This window comes from Symphalangus syndactylus, chromosome 7, assembly GCF_028878055.3.
Source record: "Symphalangus syndactylus isolate Jambi chromosome 7, NHGRI_mSymSyn1-v2.1_pri, whole genome shotgun sequence".
Classification (NCBI taxonomy): Eukaryota; Metazoa; Chordata; class Mammalia; order Primates; family Hylobatidae; genus Symphalangus; species Symphalangus syndactylus.
This window is the reverse complement of record NC_072429.2, coordinates 64980499-65008028: the sequence shown is the minus strand read 5'-3', so window position 1 is coordinate 65008028 and position 27530 is coordinate 64980499. Positions and strand designations below refer to the sequence as shown.

At 40.8% G+C, this 27530-nt stretch overlaps 1 protein-coding gene across 1 annotated transcript; it reads right to left on the bottom strand.

Moving 5' to 3' along the window:
- On the bottom strand, window positions 1-27530 carry ALKAL1 (ALK and LTK ligand 1). The gene is made up of 4 exons (XM_063643087.1): window positions 27341-27530; window positions 7884-7937; window positions 5340-5420; window positions 1-129 (listed from the first exon to the last, which is right to left on the bottom strand). Exons 1-4 carry the CDS (start codon window positions 27528-27530, stop codon window positions 119-121), a joined length of 336 nt encoding a protein of 111 aa, XP_063499157.1. The 3' UTR covers window positions 1-118.

Below are 27530 nucleotides of genomic sequence, written 5' to 3'. Positions count from 1 at the left end.
GTTATTTCCGGGAAGTCTCTTATTTTATTCGTCTTAATATCTATAGAAATATAAATTTCATCTTTTTTTACATTTTGCATGATTTGAGGCACTTTTTCTTCAGATTAGATGTACATTCTTAGGAAATGTCTGTGAGAGGAAAAGAAGAGCCATATCATTTATGATCTGGTTTTTAGGATACTTATAAATATGTACAGTTTCAATAGTTTTATTTTATTTTGCTTAAAGAATCTGTGGACTCCTAATTTACAGTCTAATCCTGAGAATGCAGACTAATGTGTGTGCAGAGGGGCAGGAAGGCTGATCGGTACTTTTAGAGACTTTAATTATTGATTTTTCCCTTAAAGATTTATGATATCTAGACATACCAAAACAGAAAAGAACTTGACATCTTGTAAACAACTCATTAAATATCCCTAACATTTATTAATCTGTAGTATTGATTGTAAACCTTATTAAATAAATAATTCAAAACAGATACTATCATGGATAACTCCTATAGAGAAAAATCACTAAGTCTCTAAAATCTATAATTTTTAAAAGTCATGTTTATTAGCTCTGTCTTCTACGATCTAGCCCAGAATGTAAATTTGTGTAGATTATCTTAAATTATAATACAGTACTTGTTTGGGAAAACTTTTCCAGTATTATGTTGTTTGAGGACCTTAGGTAAATTTACTCATTTACATGGAATGTATTAAAAACGAAGAAAGAGATAAACATAACTTGGTTTAGGTCATTTCAATAACCAAATGAATTATCCTGATTCATGTTTTGCATTGTTCAAAAGAGTTGAGGCCAGGCACCGTGGCTCATGTCTATGATTCCAACACTTTGGGCAGCCAAGATGGGAGGATCACTTGAGCCCAAGAGCTCGAGACCAGCCTGGGCAACACAGTGGGACTATGTTGCCACAAAAAAAAAAAAAAAAAAAAAATTAGATGAGCATGACAGCATGAGCCTGTAGTCTCAGCTACTCGAGAGGCTGAGGTGGGAGGATCACTGGACCCTGGGAGGTTGAGGCTACACCAAGCTATGATCAGGCCACTGCACTCCAGCCTGGGCAACAGAGTAAGACCCTGTCTCAAAAAAAAAAAAAAAAAAAGGAAAGAAAGAAAAAAGCTTTGAGACAGGTAGATTGAGAGTAATTGAATTAAGTTTCTTGCCACTAAAATAATCTAGTTTATTTTCTTAATCTAAAAACAATGTTTTCAATTTAGCAACTGTAGATATGCAGAACTAACAGTTCTAATTATTATCATTAATGTGTAATAATCACTTTTAAAATAAGACTAAGTATAGCAACAATAATAGGTCAAATTGTCTCAGTAATTGTCACAACAAAACTGTGAGATAGTTTAAGTAAATCCCCATGCAGTTATTTGGGATATATTGATACTGAGTTACACTGGTCAATTCAAGATATTCATGAGTAATCTTAGACTACAAGTCCTCTATGACCATTTTTTTTTCTTTGAGACGGAGTCTTGCTCTGTCGCCAAGCCTGGAGTGCAGTGCTGCGATCTCAGCTCACTGCAATCTCCACCTCTTGGGTTCAAGTGATTCTCCCGCCTCAGCCTCCCAAGTAGCTGGGACTATAGGCACGCACCACCACACCTGGCTAATTTTTGCATTTTTAGTGGAGACAGGGTTTCACCGTGTTGGCCAAGCTGGTCTCGAACTCTTGACTTCAAGTGATCCACCCGCCTCGGCGTCCCAAAGTGCTGGGATTACAGGTGTGAGCCACCGTGCCCAGCCATCTCCTATGACTTTCATTCCCACCTTCACAACCTCAGGAACCCACTTCCTTAAAAGGACTTGTCCATGGTACTGAAATGCTGACCCAAAAAAAGTTGACTTGGTACTACACTGCGAAAGAACTACTGATTAGAGAAATATTTGAAAAGAAATAAGTATCTTTCAGTATTTTGTATAGATTCTACTTTTTTAAAACCGTTACAATTTACATTCAATTTATTTAGGATCGTACAAATACTTTATTGCCCAAGGGCTCCTACGATAAATTAGCCAGAATGAAAATTCTGACTTAACATTTCACTCTTGTAAAGTAATAGGCTAGAGCAAGAAATAACTACATGTTCATTACCTTTTTTATTCTTTGCTTTTTCTCTTATTATTACAATATCTTCTCTCTGTTTCCTACCTACAGTACCAAAACTGTACCAAAGTTTTAAGACCTGGTTTCTTTTTTATTATTTATTTTGGACAGTTAAAAAATAGAATATATAAGTACTTTTGTTAATCTAATGTCTATCTGTGTAATGTTTCTGCACAGTCATAAGATAACACTAAATGCTGAAGGATTTTTGGAAATAACTCAGTGCTGGTAAGGTTGTCAAAAAACTATTTTAATTCAATCACTGTTGAGGATATTTTAAACTAATTCATTAAAACGGTCTTTTCATTTGGACCAAGTTTTAACACTTAGTGAAAAATCCATAGATTAAGTTCATGGGTATTGCTAAAATAGGCTTCCTGGCTTCTGACATTATTCAAACATTTTCTTAAGAAAATTAAGCAATTAACAGAGTGAAGAGACAACATGTAGAATGAGAGAAAAGATTTGCAAACCATTCACCTGACAAGCGACTAATATCCAGAATATATAAACAATTAAACAGCAAAAAACAGATAATCTGATTTAAAAGAGGGCAAAGTATCTGAATAAACATTCCTCAAAAGAAGACATACAAAAGTCTAACAAATATATGAAAAAAATGCTAAACATCACTAATCATCAGGGAAATGCAAATCATAACCATGATGAGATATCATCTCACCCCAGTTAGAATGGCTATTGTCAAAAAGACAAAAAAATAAACGCTAGTGAGGAACAGAGAAAAAGGAACCTTTATATACTGTTGGTGGGAATGTAAATTAGTACAGCCATTATGAACAACAGTATGGAAGTTTCTCAAAAACAAAACTAAAAATGGAACTACCATATGACCCCAAAATCCCACTACTGGGTATTTATCCAAAGGAAAGGAAATCAGTATATCAAAGGAATACCTGCACCCCCATGTTTACTGCAGTACTATTCACAATAGCCAAGATAGGCAATCAAACTAAATGTCCATCAATGGATGAATGGATAAAGAAAATGTTGTGTATATACACAACGGGATACTATTCAGCCATAAAAAGAATGAAATGCTATCATTCAAGCCAGCATGGATGAAGCTGGGGGACATCATGTTAAGTGAAGTAAGTCAGGCACAGAAAGATAAATATTCTCACTCATATGAGGGAGCTATAATAAAAAAAAAAAAAAGCTCATAGAAGTAGAGAGTAGAATGTTGGGCATTAGAAACTAACGAGGGCCAGGCACGGTGGCTCACGCTTGTAATCCCAGCAGTTTGGGAGGCTGCGGCGGGCGGATCACTTGAGGTCAGGAGTTTGAGACCAGCTTGGCCAACACGGTAAAACCCTGTCTCTACTAAAAATACAAAAATTAGCCGGGCATGGTGGCACATGCCTGTAGTCCCAGCTACTTGAGAGGCTGAGACAGGAGAATCGCTTGAACCTGGGAGGCAGAGATTGCAGAGATTGCGCCATTGCACTCCAGCCTGGCAACAGAGCGAGACTGTCTCAGAAAAAAAAAAGAAAAATGGCTAAAGAGGAGTGGGGAGGCACAGCTGGGCAGAGGTTGGTTAGTGAATAGGAACTACAGCGAGACATGAGGAACAGGTTCTGGGGCTCTGCAGCACTCTAGGGTGAATCTGGTTAATCATAATTCATTGTATATATGTTTAAAGCTGCAAAAGAAGGTTTGAATGCTCACAATATAAAAAAGAATAAATGTTTGAGGCACACGAGTATCAAAATGTCACACTGTACCCCAGAAATATGTACCATCATTATGTATCAACTAAAAAGAAAGGGAAAAAATGTTTAAAAATAAAGTTAGACTATTAAACAGGATAAGAAAAATAAATACATACTCACAGGGTAGGTTTGCTAGGTCTGGGAGCATAGTGGACTCACTGCTAATCTTGTTAACAATCTAGCACATCTTTTGTAATCTAGGAAAAACATTTAAAGGTAAATTATATATATAGTTACTAGAAATGTTGGGGAAATCCTGTTATTATTGTCACTAATTCATATAACAATAACTACAGTTTAATAAATACCTACTATGTTAAGTGCTGAAAATGGATTTTCTCATCAATTCTTTTAATAACACAATCAGGAAGGTGCTATTCCTGTCTTCACTTTAGAGATGAGACAAGAGCCTCAGAATGTTAATTAATTACCCCATAACTAGTCAAAAGCTTTATCCCAAAGCACGTGCTTTCTCCACCATGCTTGGCCACCATTAGTCATTCTGCCTGTAATCTAACATGATTAAATTTCTCTAGCCATTTAATACAAGTTGTTTTATTTTATTTTATTTTGGAATATTTATTTATTTATTTATTTATTTAGAAGCTGGGTTGTAAGACTGGCTAATTTTTGTATTTGGTAGAGACAGGGTTTCACCATGTTGCCAAGGCTGGTCTCAAACGCCTGAGCTCAAGCGATCAGCCTGCCTCGGCCTCCCAAAGTGCTGGGATTACAGTTGTGAGCCACCCCTCCCGGCCTAAACACAAGTTGTTTTTGAAAAGTTTATAACAAATACAACTTAACATGCTGAGTAAAAGTCAATAGTCCTCAAGATGAGCAATCTAGTTAAAAAGAAACAAAATGCTTAGAATTCATGTTATTTAAAAGGAAAGTTGAGGCTTAGAAAGGAATTTAAAAACAGTGAACTGAGTTACCACACATAGTCATAATTCTGGCACTTTAAATGATAGCACTTAAATATTATGTTTAGAATTATTATTAACTTTAGTAACTTAAGTATCCAAAAGAATTCATTATAGCAACCTTTACATGCTATCATTACTCAGAAAAATCCAGCACCATTATATAAATGATGATATAAAAAAATATTTACTTTAAAATAACTTATGAAAAAAATTTTACTTAGAGTTCACAGTCATCTCATTTTTTTCATTTATTTGAGACAGCACCCTATTTATGCCAAGGAATTTGAATCATGAAAAAATGTTAAATCCTAACAAACACTTTAGTCTTTAAGGAAATCTGGCTATTATCAGATTTGAATAGATTCCCAATTAGAATGTGGTTTCATTCCTTACAGTGGCAACAGTACACACAAACCTTAGGTTCTGTCAGTGTTCTAAATCAGCGTTATAAATAGAATCTCAATGTTTAGTCTACTACTTCCCACCCACAGACATTTGAAGTTTAAAATTATACACATTTATTGTTGGATAATTAAAAAAAAAAAACCCACCCAAGTTACTTACAAGCTGGCGTTGAGCACTCTCTGGTATTGTAATAGAGTCGGTGGAAATGTTTGCTGCATTCTGGTGAAAATGTGACCGGCCCTAGAGCACAGGAAAAGAATGCTTATTATAAACATAGGCATGTTTTCCAAACAAATTTCCTAGTACTTTATGGGTGGATATAATACAACAGCACTTTACATCCTTCCATGCCCTTAAAAGAATGTGCCTGAGATCTCTTCCCTCTACCTAGGCTCTGTGGGAGGTAGAGTTGTGGTCTATGAAAAATAATCTAAATTCATTCCATGTTCTCAACATCTCACATAATGGAATCTTCACATTTACCAGAACTGTCTAGAAAAATTAGAAGGAAAAAGCTCCGGACAGAAAATAAAAAGTCTGTAGTGAGCAAATTGAGTGGATGAGAAGTATAAAAAATAAGTATCTTTGGTTTCTACTTTCTGTTTTTATTTAATAGCAATTAATGTTTACATGCCAAGACATTTATTCCATTTTCTAATTATAATAATTTGTGTCTATTACTGTCTAGGTTAATTGTAAAATGGGCAGGGCCTTGAGAAGTCCCTTGTCCCTCCCTTTAAATCCAAGGTAGGGCCCATCAAAACTTTCATCCCGGATGGTGTGTAGTGGCTGGTGTCTGTAATCCCAGCATTTTGGGAGGCCAAGGCAGGAGGATCACTTGCGCCCAAGGGTTCAAGAACAGCCTAAGCACCATAGCAAGACCCTGTTTCTACAAAAAAATAAAAATAAAAAATGAGCCAGGCGTGGTGGCACATGCCTGTAGTCCCAGCCCAGTTACTCTAGAGGCTGAGGCAGGAGGACCCTTGAGCCCAGAAGCTGCAGGCTACAGTGAGCTATGACTGCACCACTGCACTCCAGCCTGAGCAACAGAGTGAGACTCTATCTCTTAAAAAAAAAATACACACACAACAACAACAACAACAACAAAATGTTCATCCTTCCCTCCCTCTGGAGTCTGTTTCTCGTGGGGTCGACAGTCATGTCGCTCACAGCTGCCTCAAAAGGCTCAACATCCTCACACATCCCTGTGCCCTGCAGGTGCATCTCCACTTGATCCTCAGGGCCAACCTTTCCTTTAATAAACAGGTAGGGCCCTTGGACTTGACTAAGTGGGAAAACCACATCTTTCCCACATTACAGGCCCGAGGTGTAAAAGAAGAAAAAAGTAGCTGGGATGACTGGGAACAGAGAGGCAATGCCAATAGTAAATATGGGGGTGTACTGTTTAAAATAATTCAGTGATTTGCTAGAAATTGGGGCATAGGACAATGTGCAAATGATTCACAAAGTTGATATGACAAACAAAACAGTGTCATGGGACAGTATTTGTCTGTGCTCAAGATGTGGCAGATTGGCCTGGTGCAGTGTCAGGAAGATCACTTGAGCCAGGAGTTCAAGACCAACCTGGGCAACACAGTGAGACCCCATATCTAAAGAAAATAAAAAACTCGCTGAGCGTGATGGCACAGCAGTCCCATCTACTTCGGAGGCTGAGGTGGGAGTATCCCTTGAGCCTGTTTGTTCAAGGCTGCAGTGAGCCATGATCTCACCACTGAACTCCAGCCTGAGTGATGGAGCCAGACCCTGTCTCAAAAATAAAAAATTTTTGACCGGGCGTGGTGGCTCACACGTGTAATCCCAGCACTTTGGGAGGCCAAAGCAGGCAGACCACTTGAGGCCAGGAGTTTGAGACCAGCCTGGCCAATGTGGTGAAAACCCATCTCTACTAAAAACACAAAAAAGTAGCCAGGTGTGGTGGTGCATGCCTGTAATCCCAGCTATTTGGGAGGCTGAGGCAGGAGAATCACTTGAACTCAGGAGGTGGAGGTTGCAGTGAGCCAAGATCGTGCCACTGTGCTCCAGCCTGGGCAACAGGAGCAAAACTCTGTCTCAGAAAAAAATAATCATAATAAATAAATATATTTTAAAAAGATGTAGCATATGAAAGTCTGTCCCTCCCTGTTCAAAAAATTTCTATTGCCCCCTCCCTCCCTGCCCCTACCTGGTTGGGGAACATAGTCTGAATTCCCTAGCATGCCACTTAAGATTATCCACAACATGACTCCAACCTACCTTTCCAGCCATATATTTGACCAGGGCCAAAAAGTCCCTACCTAAGCCCACTCACAGTCCGTGTACACCTGTCCTTGCCTAAACCACACCCGGTGTCTTCATGGCTTACTCAATGCACTCCTGAACAGAAGGTCTCCCTCACCACGGGAAAGCCTTATTCATCCCTTAAAGCCCACCTTAAATACTGTGTCTACTACAAGCCTTTCTTGGTAGTTCTTGGCCACATTATTCACTTCCTGTGTATCCTTAAAAAGTGGTTCATACTTCTATTACTTATTAAGGGCTGGTTTACATTACAGTTAACACAAGTTAGTAGCATCCGTCCATCTCCCCAACTGGACCGTGAGTCCCTTACAGACATTTATTTTCATATCCCTAGTGCCTGACATAGTATTCTGCACACAGTCTTTTTATTTAGTCAATGGAATCACTGATAAATTTTGTACTTACCTGTGAAATGCTTTATGAATTTGTCTTTTAAGTTAGAATCTCTTGGGAATATTTCTGAAAAGAAAAAAAAACCATCAGAATTTATTGAATGCATTTCTCCCATTTAAAAATATCCTTAATATGCTAAATACTTAATAAGGGGCCAAACACATGAATTCGTGACAGCTTATTTAGCTGATCCCAAACTGGTATCTCCAGCCCTGACCATTTCCTGGGCTCCAAAATTCCAGTACAACTCACAGCTTGCTCTACAGCATGAAGGGTACCTTACAGACCTCTCAAAAATGCACAGCCACAATGGAAGGTCTCCTTTTCCTCTGCCCAGACCTGTTTCTCCCGTGTTCCTCAGTCCACTGAAGACTGACTGAAGTGGCATCACTCTTCATCAGGCCCCAGCTCAAGAAGTTATGCTTGACTTCCTTTTTCCCTCACCCCTACACCAAAACATGAGTTAGTTTTATGTGTTTCACCTCCAACAAATTATTCCAGACCCACTCACTTCTTTCTCTTTCCCTCAACATGAGTCTGGCCCAAGCCACCGTCTTTTGTGACCGTGCCTTGGCAGTGGCCTCCTAACCCCTCTTCTCCCCACCATAATCGTCTTTCTCCCCAGTAGCCAGAACAAACAAACCGAAATGTACTATAGGTCATGATCTCTCCCACTTGGAAGGTTTTGCGCTTAATATATAATAAAATTTAAAAATAAAATTGTATATCAGGCTTTACCTTCTACTCACTAAAACTACACCATCCAGAAAATGCAATTTATACAAACAATCGGGAGCATGTGCAACTGTTTCAAAGGAAGAGAAAACTTAAACCTTAGTAAAATAGTTGAGCCTCAAGGTTTGTTGGTAGGTATACATTTAAACTTAACAACATTTTAAGAATATAATGGGGAAGTGAATGTTTGTCATCCCCCTCTAGGAGAGTCTGAGCCACCACGGTGACAAGTGTGACTTCGCCAGGACAAGGCAATGGTGACTGAGGCTTGGTAAATGCAGATGCAGGGATTCTAACTGTTCCTTACATGCCATGAGCTCCTGAGGGACGTTGGAACCCTTCCCTGTGCAGGGAGCTCCCCAGTTCAGGGCAGCCTTATGTGAGTTCAGGGCCTGGTTCAGGGCCTGATTGTGCGGGTACAGCAGGAATGCAGAGATCGGAGCTCACCCCCCATTTGACAATGAACACCTGCACTTTACAAACAATTACAACTAATCCAGAAAAACAAAGCAGCAGTAAAATGAAAGTACTTCATCATATAAACCTTTCCTCTTCTCTTCAATAATGCTCCAGCCCGAACATAGGTCTTTTCCCCTGTACTTCTCAGAAACCAAAAACAACAAATTGGCTTCTGTGGTGTCAATATTTGGGCCAGGCAGTTACACTGGTGCTTTCTGAAAAATGAATGAGCTGAGTACAGCAGAAGCACCTACTGTGGCTAAGGCATGCTCAAAGACTTTATAAATAATTCTATTTCCAAAAGCATTTTAGAGTATAATTTTAATCTCTAGACCCTGTGACAACGATGACACTCAGGTGAGTAGAAAATTACATATTTTAAGTAAATTACCCTCCTCATCTCCACCCCATAGCACATTTTATAACTTCTATCAAAGCAGATGTCACATTCTGGTTAGCATGATGGGGCACCGTGTGTGTCTGTCTTCCCCGCAGTTATGGCTTCCTGAGGAAAGGGATGCGGTCTTGTCCCCCTGTACAACCTGGCTTTGCTGGCAGAGGCACCTGGCACATGTTCAAGGAATAGGAAGCCGAGAGGGTTGCTACCGCTCAAATGGAAACATCAGTGCCTCCTTGCACTCAGTACAGCCCACCAAGAAAACCAGAATTTCAATACACTTGAATTTTAACTTCAAAGCACAAACATCATATAGGAATACAAGAATGTAAAACAGATTAACTGAAACAGAAAAGTGGTGTTTAAGTTGACACCTAAAGTAACGAGCCAGAGATAAGAAGGTAAGAAGAGATGGGAATGGGGAGGACTGCAGCATGTTCAGGTATTGGGGGAAATGTCCAGAGCTGCTGAAGAAGAGGTGGGTGAGACAAAGCTGCAGGTGCAGGTAGGCTTTAGAGTTAAGTCGTACACAAACTTTGTGCTTAATTCTGTGGGTGATGGGAAGTCAAAGGGCTTTAGGCAAAGGAATGGCATGGTTAAGCTATTTTCAAAAGACTCCATCTCAAAATAAATAAATAAATATAAATAACTAAGTAAAAAGAAAGCTCCCCTCACACAACGAAACTAGTTGATTTCTCTCTGATGGAAAATGTTCTAAGAGAGCAGCATCTACAATGAGATAAATGGGGCCACACAGGTAATTCTAAACGTTTAGTAGCTACATTTAAAAAGTAAAAAGAAACGTGTGAATTAATTTAATAATTTGGCCAGTCACAGCGGCTCATGCCTGTCATCCCAGCACTTTGGGAGGATGAGGCTGGAGGATCGCTTGGGCCCAGGAATTTGAGACCAGCCCAGGCAACATAGTGAGACTTCATTTCTAAAATTAAAATTAAAATTAAAAATAATTTATTTTAACTAAGTATAGCCAAAGTGTTACAATTTCAACTTGTTATCAACAATATTAATTACTGAGATATTTTACTTTTTTTGCACTAAGTTTTCAAAATCCAGAGTGTATTTTGCACATTCAGCACATCTCAGTTTGGACCAGCCACATGTCAAGTGCTCAGTAGCCTCATAGCTTGTGGATGTGGTGTTGGATGGCACAAGTCTGAAATGTAACTTTAGGCTGGGTGCGGTGGCTTATGCCTGTAATCTTGGCACTTTAGGAGGCCGAGGCGGGTGGATCGCCTGAGGTCAGGAGTTCGAGACCAGCCTGGTCAACATGGTGAAACTCTGTGTCTACTAAAAATACAAAAACATTAGCCGGGCATGGTGGCACACACCTGTAATCCCAGCTACTCAGGAGGCTGAGGCAGGGGAATCACTTGAACCTAGGAGGCAGAGGTTACAGTGAGCTGAGATCGCTCACTCCAGCCTTGGCGACAAGAGTGAGACTCCGTCTCAAAAGAAAAAAAATGTAAGCTCAAATGACAACCAGATATGAGGAAGAAGTGCTAGTGTTCTATAGCACTGTAAGATGACTACAGTAAACAATAATATACTGTACAATTTCAAGTAGCTAGAAGGAGGATATTGAACATTCCCAACACAAAGAAATGATAATTGTTTGAGATGGATATGCTAATGACCCTGATCAGATCACTGTGCATTATATATATTGAAACATCACTATGTACCCATTATTTGCCAATTAAAAAATAAAATAAAAGGTATGCTTCATTCCTGTGATATATAATTACAATTATATAAAAGATTACATTATTTGGGAGGGTTAAAATCAAACAGGTCTCTAGGTAATGCATGATCATTATCTTGGAACAATTTGAATAAATGACTATCTCATTCATCCAATTTGTAAAAGTTTCTAGTTTTTATTTACTAAAACAGTTGCCATCTGCAGCCCTCCTTAATTGTAAGTTTACAAAATCTTTTAAAGAAATAGATGTGCATATATATGTACATACATATGTTGGCATACTTATCTCTTTTTCTTATATTCTTGTTTAAAAATGAGCCATGATCATGTGAAATAATAAAAAACATAATGCAGTACAACCAGAAAACAAAATAATTGAAAATGTTTACTGTTTGCTTCTACCTGCATATAATTTGACTATCTTCCATAAAGAGAATTTGTTCTGATATGATTTACTGTTGACCACAATGGTCTTTTGAAAATAGCTTAACCATGCCATTCCTTTGCCTAAAGCCCTTTGACTTCTCATCACCCACAGAATTAAGCACAAAGTTTGTGTACGACTTAACTCTAAAGCCTACCTGCACCTGCAGCTTTGTCTCACCCACCTCTTCTTCAGCAGCTCTGGACATTTCCCCCAATACTTGAACATGCTGCAGTCCTCCCCATTCCCATCTCTTCTTACCTTCTGACAAGCCTTGTTAATTGATCCTCAGTCCTTTGTGAGGTACTATGGAACATTATTTTATGTTTCAATCTAGCATTATATTAGGTGCTTAAATCAAAATGTTTGCTGTACAGTTCTTTATTTTAAAGACAACACTACTAATCTTGTTACTAATCAATACTAATCAATCTAATCATTGTATAACAAGTTCCCATTTCAAAAACAAGAACAATTACCTTTATTACAGCAGTACTAAGAGAATTATAGATGAGAACTGTTTTCGGAGAAAAATTTAAATTTAATTTCAATATGACAAAAAATTCAAATTTGTAAAATATATAGCAGAAAAAGCCATACTATATTAAATATAGTATATATATTAAATATATAATAGTAGAAAAAGCTACTTCAACCTCTGCCTTCATCGTCACATGAAGTTCTCCTGTGTCTCCGTATCTTCCCATGGCTGTCATCTTATTAACAACACCAGTTGTATTGAAAAAGGGCCGACTCTAGTATGACCTTTTAAACATATTAAAGTTGACTTTTAAATATATTCAAGAAATCGTTTTTTAAAAATACTAAATTGGCCGGGCGCAGTGGCTCATGTCTGTAATCTCAGCACTTTGGGAGGCTGAGACAGGCAGATCACTTGAGGTCAGGAGTTCGAGACCAGCCTCGCCAACATGGTGAAACCCCATCTCTATTAAAAATACAAATACTAAATTAAAAGCATTTAAAAATAAACTGTCATAAAATGTGTGCCTTCTTCTTTCCTTATGTAATTACATAACATCTGTACCAGTATACACTTGTAAATATATAAATATTTGTAAATACATGTTTTTATATCATGCTTCTTCTATTACAGTTTAAGATATTTAAATAGAGGGATGTATGTGTGTAACCCTCTTTTTTACACACACATCGGCTGGGTGGTTTAATGAGACCTAAATGCCATTTAGGCTGTAAATTACGCAGAGGATAAAAAAGTAAATTCAAATTGGTTGCTTATTATCTTCTAAATTTTTGCTACGTTCTACAGACTAGCAGTGTCAGCATTAAACCAAGCGTCAGCATCACACCAGCATCTAACCAGTGTCAGCATCAAACCAAGCCCAGACTTACAGAGTCAGACTTTTATTTTACTGGAACACAGTATGTTGGATAGACTCCTATTGGTATAATTTTGTGTGGCGCTTTTGAGCTGCAGAGACAGAGGTGAGTAGTTGCAAGCACTTTCTCAAACTTTACATATGGAATAAGTACAGATGGATTCTGCCTTCAGAAAAGACCATATATTGTGTATTTGTTTCATAGGGCCGCCATAACAAAGTTCCAGAAATGGCATGGCTTATATCAACAGAGGCTTGCTGTCTCACAGTTCTGGAGGCAAGAAGTCTGAAGTCAAGATGTGGCCAGGGCCATGCTTTCTCTGAAGTCTTGAGGGAAGGATCCTTCCTTGCCTGTTCCAGCTCTGGTGGCTGCCGGCAATCCTTGGCATTCTTTGGCTTGTGGATGCTTCACTCCAATCTCTGCCTTCATTGTCACATGGAGTTCTCCTGTGTCTCTCTATCTTCCCATGGCCATCATCTTATTAAGACATCAGTTATACTGAAAAAGGGCCAATTCTACCCCAGTGTGACCTCATCATTTCCCAATAGGGCCACATTCTGAGGCACTAGGGGACTAGATCCTCAATGTATTTTGAGGAAGAGGAACACAAACTCCTAATGTATGAAATCTGAATTCACTAAACAAATAAATTGGAATTAATTATTTGCATTATAAAAGTTAATTATTTTCACAATAATTTGCTCAAAATTATTTTTAAATGATTTAACCAAGACATCAAAAAACATGACTTATTTACAAAATTTCAATGGAGCATAACTTTTATATAAATAAATATATTATATAATGTGATGTTTTATTACAATCTCCTGTGAAAGAAATCAGCTAGTCAATTTAGCCAATGCAAGTTGTAAAGACCCACCTACAAAGAATATCCTGACTGAAAAACTTCCGAAAATAGAAAATATTTATTTTTAATTTTATTCTTTTAGAGACAGAGTCTTGCCCTGTCACCACAGCTGGAGTGCAGTGGTGCAATCATAGCTCACTGCAGCTTCAAGCTGCTGGGCTTAAGCAGTCCCCCAGCCTCAGCCTCCCAAGTAGCTGGGACTACAGGCATGCCACCATGCCCAGCTAATTCATTTTTTTTTTTTTTTTTTTTTTTTTTACTTTTTGTAGAGAAGGGGTCTTACTTTGTTGCCCAAGCTGGTCCTGAACTCGTGGCCTCAAGAGATCTTCCGGCCTCAGCCTCCCAAAGAGTTGGGATTTCAGATGTGAGCCACTTTGCCTGAACAGAAATATTTTTAAAACATCACTCACTCCAGGTTATTTATATTATTTAAAGTTTTTGTAGTAGTGTTATTTAGATTTTTTCTTATTTTCTAAGTAGCTTTTGAAAAAATAATTTATTTATAATTACTCTTTCTGTGACAAATAGCTTTAAAAGGCAGTATTTATATCCTAAAACTAAAACCCAATGTTTTGGAAGATGTCAACCACCTTCAAGAGTGATATAAAATTTTTAAAATAAGTATTTTATTATTGAGCAGTTTTAGATGCACAGAAAAATTACATAATACAAACCATTCCCATATGCCTTGCCCTAGTGTCTCCTATTATTAACATTACATTAGTATGGCGCATTTCTTGCAATTAGTGAACAAATACTGGTACATTCTTACTCACTAAAGTCCATACTCCTTTCAGATTTCCTTCACTTTTCCTTGATGTCCTTTTTTTGTCCCAGGATTCCACATTACACTTAGTCATTATGTCTCCTTAGGCGCCTCTTGGCTGTGATAGTTTCTGAAAATTTCCTTGTTTTGGTAACTTTGAGCATTTGGAGGAGTCTTGGTCAGGTATGTTGTAGAATGTCCCTCATTTGAGATTTGCCTGATGTTTTCCTTGTGATTAAACTGAGATTATGGGTGTTAGGGAGGAAGACCACCAAGGGAAAATGCCATTTTCATCACATCCTGTGAAGTGTGCACACTTTTAGCGTAATTTATGTTTGCTGATGTTGACCTTGACCTCCTGGCTGAGTCCCTGTGTGTCAGGATTCTTACTGCGAAGCTATTCCTTCCCCACCCCAGTCCCCCAGCCCCATACTGTACTTCTCAGGAGGAGGTCACTATGCTCAACCCACACTTGAGGACTGGGGAGTTATGTGTCCCTTCTTTGAGGACATAGTATCTACATGCATTATTTAGAATTCTCCTGCATAAGAGGTTTGTCTCTTCTCCTCCAGTTATTGATTTACTCATTTATTTACACAAGCAATGACTGATGAATATTTTATATTTTGTGTTATAATCTAATACTACTTTCTTTATTTTGTATCTCAGATGGTTCTGGCTCTGGCCATTACAAAATGTTTTAGTTGGCTCCTGTGTTCCTTTGACTCTGTCGTTGGTAAGTTTTTGTTGTTATTTTTATTGCTTTGTATTTGTTATCACTTTTTAAAAACTTTCTGGCATTATCAGATACTCTAGGCTCATTTCTTATTATTTTCTGTCCTAGTCTTGGTTTTAGGGATCTCTCCAATGAACCCTGGTTCTTTTACTGGAGAATGGCATTAGAAACCAAGATCAGGGCATTTGGTGCACTCCTTGTGACTAGAGTGTGGCTGCTTCTAGCCCCTCGAAGCTGTCAGAGCAAGGAAAAATGTGTGCGGTGTAAGTACGCAACTTGATTTTTATATATCCAGTGTTAAAATGTATTTTGGGGGCTGGGTGCAATGTTATCTCAGCAATTTGGGAGGCCAAGGTGGAAAAAATCACTTGAAGCCAGAAGTTTGAGACCAGCCTGCACAACATAGTAAGACTCTATCTCTACAAAAAATTTTAAAATGAGCTGAGCATGGTGGTGCATGACTGTGGTCCATGCTACTTGGGACGCTGAGGCAGAAGGATCCCTTGAGCCCAGGAGTTAGAAGCTGCAGTGAGCTCTGATCACGCCACTGCCCTCCAGCCTCGGTGACAGAGTGATACTCCATCTCTAAAAAAAAAAATTGGAAGGTGCAGCATCTGTAACATTTCACTGATTATAAGAACTGCCTAAAATTTATTTTAAATGATCTGACTTCAAACACATAGTCATATCGAAGCAGACTCTCTACTCAACCATGTCCTATGTCCTCTCTTAGGACTGGACAGTCATGCTTTGCCTTCTCAGCCAAAATAAAATTCTGTGTCCAGCCAGACCGCCAAAGATGCCTCGTGTTTCTTTTATAAATTCAGGTAGACAAACTAAATAATCTCTAAAGTCCTTTCGAAGTCCTCCTATATTATGCAATACTATGATAAAATTCTAACATTAGATTGCATATTCACAAAAGGACAAAATATTAAATGAGTCCAGAAAACTTGAAGAAATACAAAATCATGTTATAAAGTAGATTATTTTCTTGTTTTAAACCACAGAACAATTCATGTTTAATTTAAATTTTAGCAATTTCATCTGAAGACGGATCTTATGAAAGTGATTTATTCAGTTTCTGGTTTAATCTAGTTAAACCTCTTTCCAGATTTAAAATGATCATTTCCATAGACATTTAAAAAGATAAATGAGACTCTTATAAAAATGCTAAAACAGGGCCGGGTGTGGTGGCTCATGCCTGTAATCCCAGCACTTTGGGAGGCTGAGGCGGGCAGATCACCTGAGGTCGGGAGTTCGAAACCAGCCTGACCAACATGGAGAAACCCCGTCTCTGCTAAAAATACAAAAATTAGCTGGGCATGGTGGCGCATGCCTGTAATCCCAGCTACTTGGGAGGCTGAGGCAGGGGAATTGCTTGAATCTGGGAGGTGGAGGTTGCAGTGAGCTGAGATCACACCATTGCACTACTCCAGCCTGGGCAACAAGAGTGAAGCTCTGTCCCACACACCAAAAAAAGCTAAAACGTTTCAAAAACAAATAGATGTGCCACATTTCACACCGTGATAAGATTTTTATGTGTAATCAGTTATTAAGAATGACAACCAAATGACAATAGATTAGTACTTGCAGAAAACACAGGATCCAGCCCTAATAATGTTCTTGGATTAGGCGTGAGAAGACTTATCAACAAACTAAGCGACTGGGAAACTCCAGAGGGCTGTTAATCCAGCAGTAAATTAACCACTGTAGAAGCACAATCTCTAACAATCAAAAATTTGCCTTTACTTTGACCAGAAATAAAGAACAGAGAGCAGGTTTGAAGGCAGAACACAGGTTTAGGTGGAAAAGGGTCAAGTTTGAGATTCTGTAGCTGAGATATTCAGCAGATAATGAATATACAAATTTAAAGGACAAGGTAAAGAAAAAGGAAGAAGATACCTTTTGGAATCTTCCATGGATTTTGTGAAAAATCCATTGATAAGCATGGAACCTTGGGGTACACAAACACTTAAAGGCTGAAGAAGAGATGTTTGGAGAGAGAAAGAAGGAATGGTCAGAGAAGAAGAGAACAAAGCAAGAATAACTGTGGAATTGGGAATCATTTAAAGAGGAAGAGACGGGTCAACTGCAGCAAAGCATCCAGCAGGCCAAGTAAGATAAAGGCCAACAAATGCCCACTGGAGTCCACTGGAGTCCAGGTGGGATCATAGGCAGGAAGATGCGATGGAGGGCTGGAAAACAGATGAAGCTGGCGGAGGATATCGGATTTTGCCCTGTGAGCTGTATTAACCATGCGTTTTTATTTTCTGTATTTCCAATGCTTTGACATCTTGGGGCTTTGCTGACCCTGGAGAGAATGCCCCTCCCAGGGTAGCCATCCCTAGGGAGAGTAAACTCACAGAGACTGGACACAGGTTTAGGTAGGAAAGGGTCAAGATTGAGATTCTGTAACTGAGATAGTCAGCAGATAATGAATATATAAATTTAAAGGACAAGGTAAAGAAACGGTACAAGCTCACCTTTCACTTACAAAGCAGCCAATGCAGAGCCCACACCTTCACCACCTCCTCTGCTGGGCTCTCTGACTCTGGGCCAACATTCCTCTGCACTAATTGCTCCAGGGCCAGGTACCCGACAACTAGAGGGAGCCCTTAGTGCCAGAGCCCACTGAAATCATTCAAACCAGCCAATCCCACGCCTGCTTACCCTGCAGTGCCTTGGCTTTCCTGTGGTAATCACAGTACAACCTCTTGCCCACATTTTCTCCATTCCTCCTTCCTCATGACCCGCCCTGGTGCTTCCCCTGTGGCCTTGTGTGGTGCACTGTGCTCCTGTCTTTAGGGACCCGTGAAGACAAACTTCTTCCTTCATGATAGTCATTTCCATGCGTCTGTGTCTTACTATCTCTGGTTAAAACAAATCCCAGGTACATTTTAAAACATGGATGGTGGTAGATCCTGCATGGAATGGAGATCTAGTCATACATATTTTATATACTCTGGAAATGATGCAAAAATTGGCTACAAGAAAGCTTATATCTCTCCTTGTAATCTATAACAATTTTAAACTAACTTTTTCTAAATATAGCATGTTGTTTCCTAGATGAGGCAATGAAATTCTTTATGCAGCAAGAGTTTTCCAGTATATTTCAAAATACTTTATTGTGAATGTTTTTGAAATGTGTAATTACTATCTGATTACCATATGTTAAAAATTTGGCAGGGCGCGGTGGCTCAAGCCTGTAATCCCAGCACTTTGGGAGGCCGAGGCGGGCGGATCACGAGGTCAGGAGATCGAGATCATCCTGGCTAACACGGTGAAACCCCGTCTCTACTAAAAATACAAAAAATTAGCCGGGCATGTTGGCGGGCGCCTGTAGACCCAGCTACTCGAGAGGCTGAGGCAGGAGAATGGCGTGAACCCGGAAGCCGGAGCTTGCAGTGAGCTGAGATTGCGCCACTGCACTCCAGCCTGGGCGCGACAGAGCGAGACTCTGTCTCAAAAAAAAAAAAAAAAAAATTTTACCAAAGTAATGTAAAATACTGGATTAGATAGTAAAATAGAATAAGCACTCATAAGAAATGTTTTTCCTAAGAATGGAATATATGTAGGTTTAGAAGATTGGATGGATAAAGCTCTCAACAGTAATGATACAGTAACACAACTAAACCAAAATTTAATTCATCAACGAATGAGATAAGCAAGTTTATTGCTCATTGTCCACATAACCTAACCAATGTGTTACATTTCCTTTCTTTCTTGTGAAGTATCTTTTATTTTTGCTATATCTATAAAGAATTCTTTAAGGTGTGGCTATTTTAACACTTCATCAATTAATGCAGTAGTAATGAGTAATTCTTTAATGTAGTAATTTTTACTCTTTTGACTTAAAGTACAGAGTATGACCCCTACCCTGCTTTGTTTTTAAATCTATTAGAGACTTTGTTTTCAAATCTATTAGAAATCACAAAAGATAGTTATAACAAAAAGTTACACAAACAGATAGTATTCCAAACCCAATGTGTAACTTGTTGTTTTTCCTTTCTTAGCATCAGGCATATATGCTGGCAATAGAAAATCTCCTATAAACAAATATAACCAAGCTTTGAAGTAGTCATGATGATATTCATCTTTTCAGGTTCACCATGGCTGATGCCCAATGGTGCTTGGAGAGAGTAAGAAGCCGCCTGCCTGCAGCTCCTAGGCCAGGAGCCTGGTCAGGTGCTCCACACATCTCCTCTGTTGTTGTATCTTCACAAGAAGCCTCATGATGGGGTCTTCCCTGTGGCATAGACAAGACACCTGCAACTCAGAGATCCACCCCTTCCCAATTCCACAGCAAGCCTGGAACCAGTGCTTTCTGTCTCATGGAAATGATCAATAGCCAATCTGATACTGTCAATAAACTTTTCACAAAACTGTCAGCCAGAAATAATCACCTTTTGGGGTTTCAATTTTCAGTGTTTTTGTTTTCCTGTTTTCTCACATGTAACCATTGTGTAATAAAGATCAGACTTTTTTTAATGGTTGGCTCACATAATTTGCCTTATGTTTACAGAGAAAACAGAGCCTACCAAGAGTGAGTAGACACATACATAAGATGAATAGTAATTATGGATTCTGTAGAAGTTAAGCAAAGTTGAAGGCTTATATATTCAAACTGTAAAATATTAACAGACGTATAAAATATTGGCCATTGTGGTAGCTCATGCCTATAATCCTAGCACTCTGGAAGGCCAAGGACTGAAGATCACTTGAGGTCAGGAGTTTGAGACCAGCCTGGGCAACGTAGCGAAACCCATCTCTACTAAAAACACAGAAAAATTACTGGGTGTGGTGGCATGTGCCTGTAGTCCCAGCTACTTGGGAGGCTGAGGTGGGAGGTCAAGGCTGCAGTGAGATGAGATTGAACCACTGCACTCCAGCCTGGGCAACCAGAGTGAGACTATGTCTCAAAAAAGAAAAAAGAAGAAGAAGTATAAAATGTTCATACTGGGGCCTGATGCAGTGGCTCACTCCTGTAATCCCAGCACTTTGGGAGGCTGAGGCAGGTGGATCACTTGAGGTCAGGAGTTCAAGACCAGCCTGGCCAACATGGCAAAACCCTGTCTCTACTATATATATATATATACATATATATATATATATTTTTTTTTTAAATTAGCTGGGCATGGTGGCTTGTGTCTGTAATCCCAGCTACTTGGGACGCTGAGGTGAGAGAAATCCTTGAATCTGGGAGGGAGAGGCTGCAGTGAGTTAAGATTGCTCCACTGCACTCCAGCCTGGGCGACAGAGTCAGACTGCGTCTCGAAAAAAAAAAAAAAAAGTTCAGAATGGGGCACACTCTTCAACAACAGCATTTAAATTTGAATGAGTAATTTATGGTTTTACTGAATTTGTTTCCAGGTATTTTTCCACCAAATAACAGTGCGCCTCTTTGACTAGTAATTAGTATGTGGTCGTGTCTCAGCAACTCTCCTGCCATGTCCCTGCCCTGTCCCTCAGCCCTTCTCTGTTCACCTTTCCTTCTCTCTTCATTGCTTTCCTGCAGCCCAGTCTTTTTTTCCTGGTGTCCCCCAGCTGCTAAAGTCGGGCTCGTTTATAGGCATTGGCTGAAACAATGTTTCCAAAGTGGGCTCCTTCATATCCTAGATATGCAACATGCAAATAAATGCCTAATTTTAAAAAAATTTGGATAGTGCTGATTTGCATAAAGTTTCCTTTACTGCAGGACTTCATAGCGCTTTGTCATTGTCCGTTTTGTGTCTCTATAAAGGAATACCTGAGGCTGGGTAATTTTTAAAGAAAAAAAGCATACTTGGCCAATAATTCTGGCAACTGGAAAGCTCAAGATTGGGCATCGGCAGCTGGGGAGAACCTCAGGCTGCTTCCACTCATGATGGAAAGTGAAGGGGAACCGCTGTGTGCAGAGAACCCGTGGCCTGACAGGAGCAAGGGGCAGGGGAGGGGCCAGGCTCTTTTTAACAACCAGCTGTCAAGAAAACTAACGGAGGAAGAACTCACGCCCACCACCTCCCAGGAAGGGCTTTAATCTGTTCCTGAGGGATCCACCCCCATGACCCAAACACCTCCCATTAGCCTCCACCTCCAACATTGAGGATCGAATTTCAACATGAGGTTCAGAGAGGACAAATATCCAAACCACAGCATGCTTGTATAGTGATTCTAAAAAAGGGGGTTTAATCGTTATGTTCCCAAAGCTGGTAGACTGAGGAAGCGTTTTTTCACAGGTTATCTTTCAAAACACACTGGAACGTGTAGCTGTAGAGCTGTGGGTACATGCAAGGATGGAGGGAGGGCAGACAGTGAGCTACTGAACCAGAGTGTGGCTGGGTTTGGGGAGGGCAGATAGAAACCATCTCTATCTGGAAGAAACTTTCCAAAAGATTCCAATATGCCACCTTTCTCCTCCTCACCCTCCTTAGTTAAAAAAAATTCTGATGATCCCAAAAATTCAACGTACATGAGAATTCTCAAAGAGTTTGTTAAAATGCAGATCTACAAGCTGCACTCATACAGATTTATTATATCCAGGGTGAAGTCCAAGAATTACATTTGAAACTTGCCTCTCAGCTGGTTCTGAAACAGATGATCCCAGGAGCCTCATTTTAACAACCATTGCTCTAGAAGGTATTAAGGGCAGTAAATACTGTATTGTCTAAATATAACCAAATGCCAAAAAGTTAGCTTATGCCTCATAATGGTAGGAAGTAAATAAGACAACCGGTCTGCTTTAGCTTTGGGGAAAATAAAAATTTAAATTCTATATGTCCACAATTATGTATCCATAAATCAATAAATAAATATTTTAAAATTCAAATTATTTTAGTTTCAAAGTTAAAAAACCCTGCAAAGTTTCTTTTTTAAAATTCAATTTCTTCTGAAAAAAGTAATTCTTCCTAAAAGAAGAATTTACACAATGGCTTTGGTAGGCTATGGGATATTAAAAACCGAGGAACCCCTAGTCTTCAACTTAAAGAGGCTCACATTCAAATAGAATAATATAATATCAAACTAATGTGAGTTTCAGTGTGAGGTGTGCTGTAGGAAGAAAAAAACGCTATCTGTGTTCAACAGAGAAAGAAATCATCACTGAACGATACCATCAAATCAAAAAGCCTAACAATAACTCCAAGAAAATCACATTTAATAAAATTTTAATTTTATTAATACGTAAAAGACTACACATCTTTCACATATGATATAAATATTGTAGCTATTATTTCCTGGCAGTTTATGTTGTTAGATATATAAATGGAGTTACAAGAAGTATTTAAACTCCAGACACTCTACTTACTACCCACTACTGTGACGTTTTCTACAATGGCAAATAGTCGAAGGAAATATCACCTGGCCACATTTTTCTATCCTCCTACACAGCAGCAAAGATCTTAGAAATCTGCTCTCAAATGTCATTTCCAGCAATAAAACTGGAGGTCAAAGAAAAAAATTGCCATTAAAAAGGAATTGTTTTAATCCTAGGTTTTCCTAACCAATATGTGATTGGAAAGTTGTCTCGTGGGACTGGGTCATTCCAGGGAGAGAGAACCCCACAGGGGGTGATTCTGTTGACTTCTGCACAGAATTTCTTCACTTAGCAGCTAGATAAATAGGCTCCTGCAGAAAGGCCACAATTCCTACAAGAAATACTGTGAATGGGCAGAAACTCATTCCTCTAAGTTAGCTTTGGCATCTCAGAATGAGTGTTCATGATCCTGCTAGCTAGCAGCCCCATGCCCAACAGACGTCTGGTCATACATATAACCTGCCAAATCTACTTGGTGAAAAATCATATATAACCTTTTCACTTTGACCTCTCCCCATACTAACAGTTTTCAGTAAAATAAATAGCTTCAAGTAACCCTGCAAATAACATAACAAAAATATTAAAATGGAAGATGATGGCTATGTTCATCTGTTTGACCGTAGTAATCATTTCTTGTGCCTACATATAACAAAATATCATGTTGCACACTTTAAATATATACAACAAAAAATGATTTTTTTAAAAAAGTACCCATCCATACCCCCCTCCCTGGTGATATGCAAAGCAGCAAAAATTTTTTATTATTTATGTGGAAGAAATTGTTACTCACCAGGTATAACTGTCCAAGTGGGCAGATATAATAATCACAGACTTGCAATAGAGAGAATTTGGGCTGTACAAATACAATTCCACTATTATGCAAGCCCCTGCGGTATTTAAGTATGTCTAGGTTTTTTTTTTTTAAGTTTCATCAGATCTGTGGGGATATTTGCAAAGTGAATTTACGGTTTAAGATGCATTTGAACACATAAATATCTGAACTGCAAAGACAGTACAAAGGAAGGGGGCCAAGATGGATGAATAGAATTCCAGCAGGCAGAGGTAAGAGAAGTGCATTTCAGGAGAGGGAGGAATAGCGTTAAGCACAGGCAGAATGGCCTCTGTAAGGAGCGGGTACCAAGCCTGGGACTGGCACAGAGGCACTTACGGTAGCCCCTGAGAGCTGCCGAAAGGTAAGAGGAGGTGGCACAAAAGGACTTGAATATCTGCCTTTCTTTCTAAGGAAGCTAGGACCTTCTTGGAAAATCAAGAGAAGCCACAGCAGATTTATGATCGGGAAGAGACCAGCCCCATGCTACTTATTAAGCACGTTGATCTGCTTGTTCAGCATAACCTCATCAAAACCCCTTCATATTCTCTCCTTAAGCTCCATGTCAGCGAGGTTTTATATTAAAACAGCAACAGCAACCACAACAATACAAATCTGACTCCAGAAAGCCTGTAGAAATAAGGTAAACATTTACTGAAATTTCTTGAAAAGGCAGAGGTAGCAAAGGAAATGTCATATACATCAATACTTGCTAACAGTCCCCTTATACTGCTACCTCCCACATCTCACGCCAATTTCCTTTCTGTCAAAAACTCTCAGCCTCCTCTCTACTCCCACCGCAGCCCTGTTCTCAGCCTTCTGACTCTGTTTTCCTTTCAGTGGGTGAGTGTTCTGATGTTTCTTTCCTTTGGCAGGGTTTGAGGTATGGTCCCTTGTTTGTGCCATTCTGCTGGTGGTGCGGTGACCAAAGACAAAGGGAAGAGGAAAGAGGAATGAGAGAGCAGGAGTGAAGGTTACTGGGAATTCTTATCCCAATAGGACACACTGTCAGGGGCACTAATAGAGTTGGAGATGATCTAGAAGGTCACCGTAAAGCTCTCAAGAGGGTCTGAATAGAGTGGTGGGAAGGACACTAAAAAGGAAGACCCAGATTTGAGAGACATCGCAGGCAGGAATTATGAACTGAATTGTGCTCCTCAAGCACAATGGTCAACAATGTTGCCCATTCCAATGACCTCAGCTGTGTGTTAAATCGCTAAATGACAGGACGGATACATGCATGAACAAGTGGGCTGTCAGAAGGAAGGAGGGCCAAGGACAGTGAATCAGAAGTGTTTCTGGGAACCTAACACAGTCCCCCACTCTCTGCAATCCTCGGGGCATGCTGTCTGGTCCCTCCTGCCTCCGGGTTTCCTGGTTACTACTCCCTCTCCCTGGAAATGATCCCCCCACCTCCAGCTCACATCTGCATTTAGGGAAGTTGCCTGGCCTACAGAAAAAGGCAGACAGAGCAACTGCAGGGGCAGCAAAGATTTCTGAACCTCGAACAGGTACGTTAGGCCTGGGTGATGGTGCTTAATACGTCACTAAAGAAATACGGGGTCATCATTCCAGGCACATCTGGCAGGGATGAGAGTCCTTGGCCTCCTGGACCTGCGAGATATTTTCCTCCTGAATGAACGATAACCCCTGCCACCTGCTGAGTGCACCCCGTGAGAACATCCAGATAGGCCCTTGTCCTCTATATTCTCATGTCCTTGTTTGTCCCTGATCCATGTGCAAGTACTCCATTCACAAACTCAGATACCGATGTCATGAGCCACCCTTTTCTCCCCTTGTGAATGTAGTATAGCAATCAAAAAATTAGACAACTACAGTCACAGAAAGCAATGGCTTTAAGGGTGCCCACAGGGCACTTTCTGTCTGACTATATTGTTGTTTAAAACTTCAGATGGTTGCCGCTTTTAACTTCTAATAAAATATTTTTGGCCAGGCATAGTGACTCACGCCTGTAATTCCAACAGTTTGGGAGGCCGAGGCGGGCAGATCACCTGAGGTCAGGAGTTCGAGACCAGCCTAGCGCAACATCTCGAAATCCCATCTCTACTAAAACTACAAAAAAATAAAAATAAAAATTAGCCGGGCGTGGTGGTACACCTGTAATCCTAGCTACGCGGGAGGCTGAGGCAGGAGAATGGCTTGAACCCGGGAGGCGGAGGTTGCAGTGAGCCGAGATCACGCCACTGCACTCCAGCCTGCGCTACAAGAGCGAAACTCCATCTCTAAATAAATAAATTAAATATTGTTTTATCCCTTGTAACTCACTTCAGTAAGTCTTCACTGTCTGAATCAAAGAGAAAAGATCTGTTGAATTAAACAGAAGGTCTGAATGAATGTGTGCCTTCCATGTTTCTGTACTTTGAGAGCCTTTCTCCCAGTCCTTTCACATTTCAAAGTGTCATTTTATTCTCTGAGATAAATATTTTAGTCCAACGATCATTTTAAGTCACAGTGCATGATCTGTGTGCACCATTGCTGCACGGCCGTGCTGCGGACACGGACCCTGTGCCCTCCCCTCCTCAGGGCTCCCCAGTGGCCGGCTGGACTGAGAGGTTCTGCCCGGGTTGTCCACACACCAGCTGGGCAGCCCACCTCAGCCTCCCACCTTTTCCATCCCCTCCCCGGGGCAGGACACCCCGCTCACTTAGTGCAGGTGTGCACCAGCCCCTCCTTCCACACCCAGGCGTGTGGGAGAGCGCAGACACTGCTGTCTGCTCCTCTGGGTGGCCTCCGCCCTCTGCATGGTGACAGACAGGAACTCGAAGAAAGTTTGTGGAGTGAATAAGTATATATTTATATCACAACTATTGTGAAAGAAAAATGATACTAAGAAGCCCTTGTTTGCTTTCTTAGCCATGAAGCCTGAGGAGAAGGGATCAGGAGCTGTGGTCCCACGGCCAGCCGCTAGCTGCGGGGCATCCCCAGGCCACCTAGGCCCTCTCCTCTTCCCAAGCCCAGTGGAGGCCACCAGATGTCCCTGAAGAGGGGCCCTTCTGTCCCAGCCTCGCCGGCAGCTTCACCTTGCTCTGCTCTTGCTGGGTGTGAACAGAAACGTGTGAGGAGCTTCTCGCTTCTGTCCCCACCTTCCTTTCCTGCGTGCCCTGCCCGCCTCCCTCCAGCGCTGCCCCAAGTGCCCGGCCGCCCCCTCGGACCTCCTTTTCCAGGGGCTTTTCCATTTTCCCCGTATTCACACGACTTCTTCTCTGCCTGTGGGTGTCTCGTGACCCTCTAGAGCAGCGACTTTTTCCTCCCTCATTCCTTCCACTCCCCTCAGGCATCTAAGTAGCAGGAACCTGATTGTCCAAAGTGGATTTGGGAGCAGCCCGCTGCCCTTCTAAAATGATCTAGGAAAGGTGCTAGTAACATAAGCCGCCGCCTGCTGAAACTTGCGCGTCCTCAGCCACTCGCTGCGGCCAGCGTGAAGGGGAGGGGAACGGGGCATTCCTGGCACGGTCAGGTGTCTACAGACAGCAATCTTAGCTAATTCTCAAAACCCCGTTAGACCCAAAAGTGGGGTGCTGACAGGGACCTAACCTGTCCACCACCCCTCGGTCGGTGGGACTGAAACCCATGTCTTTGAGCTGCTCTACAGTTTATTTCCAAAAAGTCCTCCCACACCTGGGAAGGGACATAGAAAGCTGGTCCCATTGCCAGCCTGATTTCTTTACTAAACTCTCAACCGTGGTAAATCTAATACGCTTACGACCTCTTTCCGAGAGCTGGGAATCTGCAGAGATGCTCTGTTTTCTGCTGTACTAATCTCAGGCTTCCCAAAGCGAGTGCCTCGCCCAGCTCCTAGGGGAATCCACTGAGTCCCAGGCGCAGGGCAAAGGATGGGGCGGGATGGGGACATCGTACCTGCGCTCCGGGAGCCGCTGGGAGTCCGGCCGGCCCCGGCCGCGGGGAGGAAAAGCAACGGCTTGGGCTCCTTATCCGTGACGCGCGCTCCCCTGCGCCCCCGGGGCCTCCCGTGGGCTCCGTGCGGGGACAAAGCCAGCGCCAGCAGGAGGAGTGCGGGCAAAGGGGCGCCGGGCTTAAGGGGCCGCAT

Bases quoted from the DNA above. Each gene is read 5' to 3' on its own strand.
- ALKAL1 (XM_063643087.1), bottom strand. From the start codon at position 27,530: ATGCGGCCCCTTAAGCCCGGCGCCCCTTTGCCCGCACTCCTCCTGCTG. The intron at 7,938-27,340 runs GTACGATGTCCC...TTTTCTTTTCAG, and splicing joins CAGCGGCTCCCGGAGCGCAG to AAATATTCCCAAGAGATTCT. The intron at 5,421-7,883 runs GTAAGTACAAAA...CCTGTGCTCTAG, and splicing joins ATTCATAAAGCATTTCACAG to GGCCGGTCACATTTTCACCA.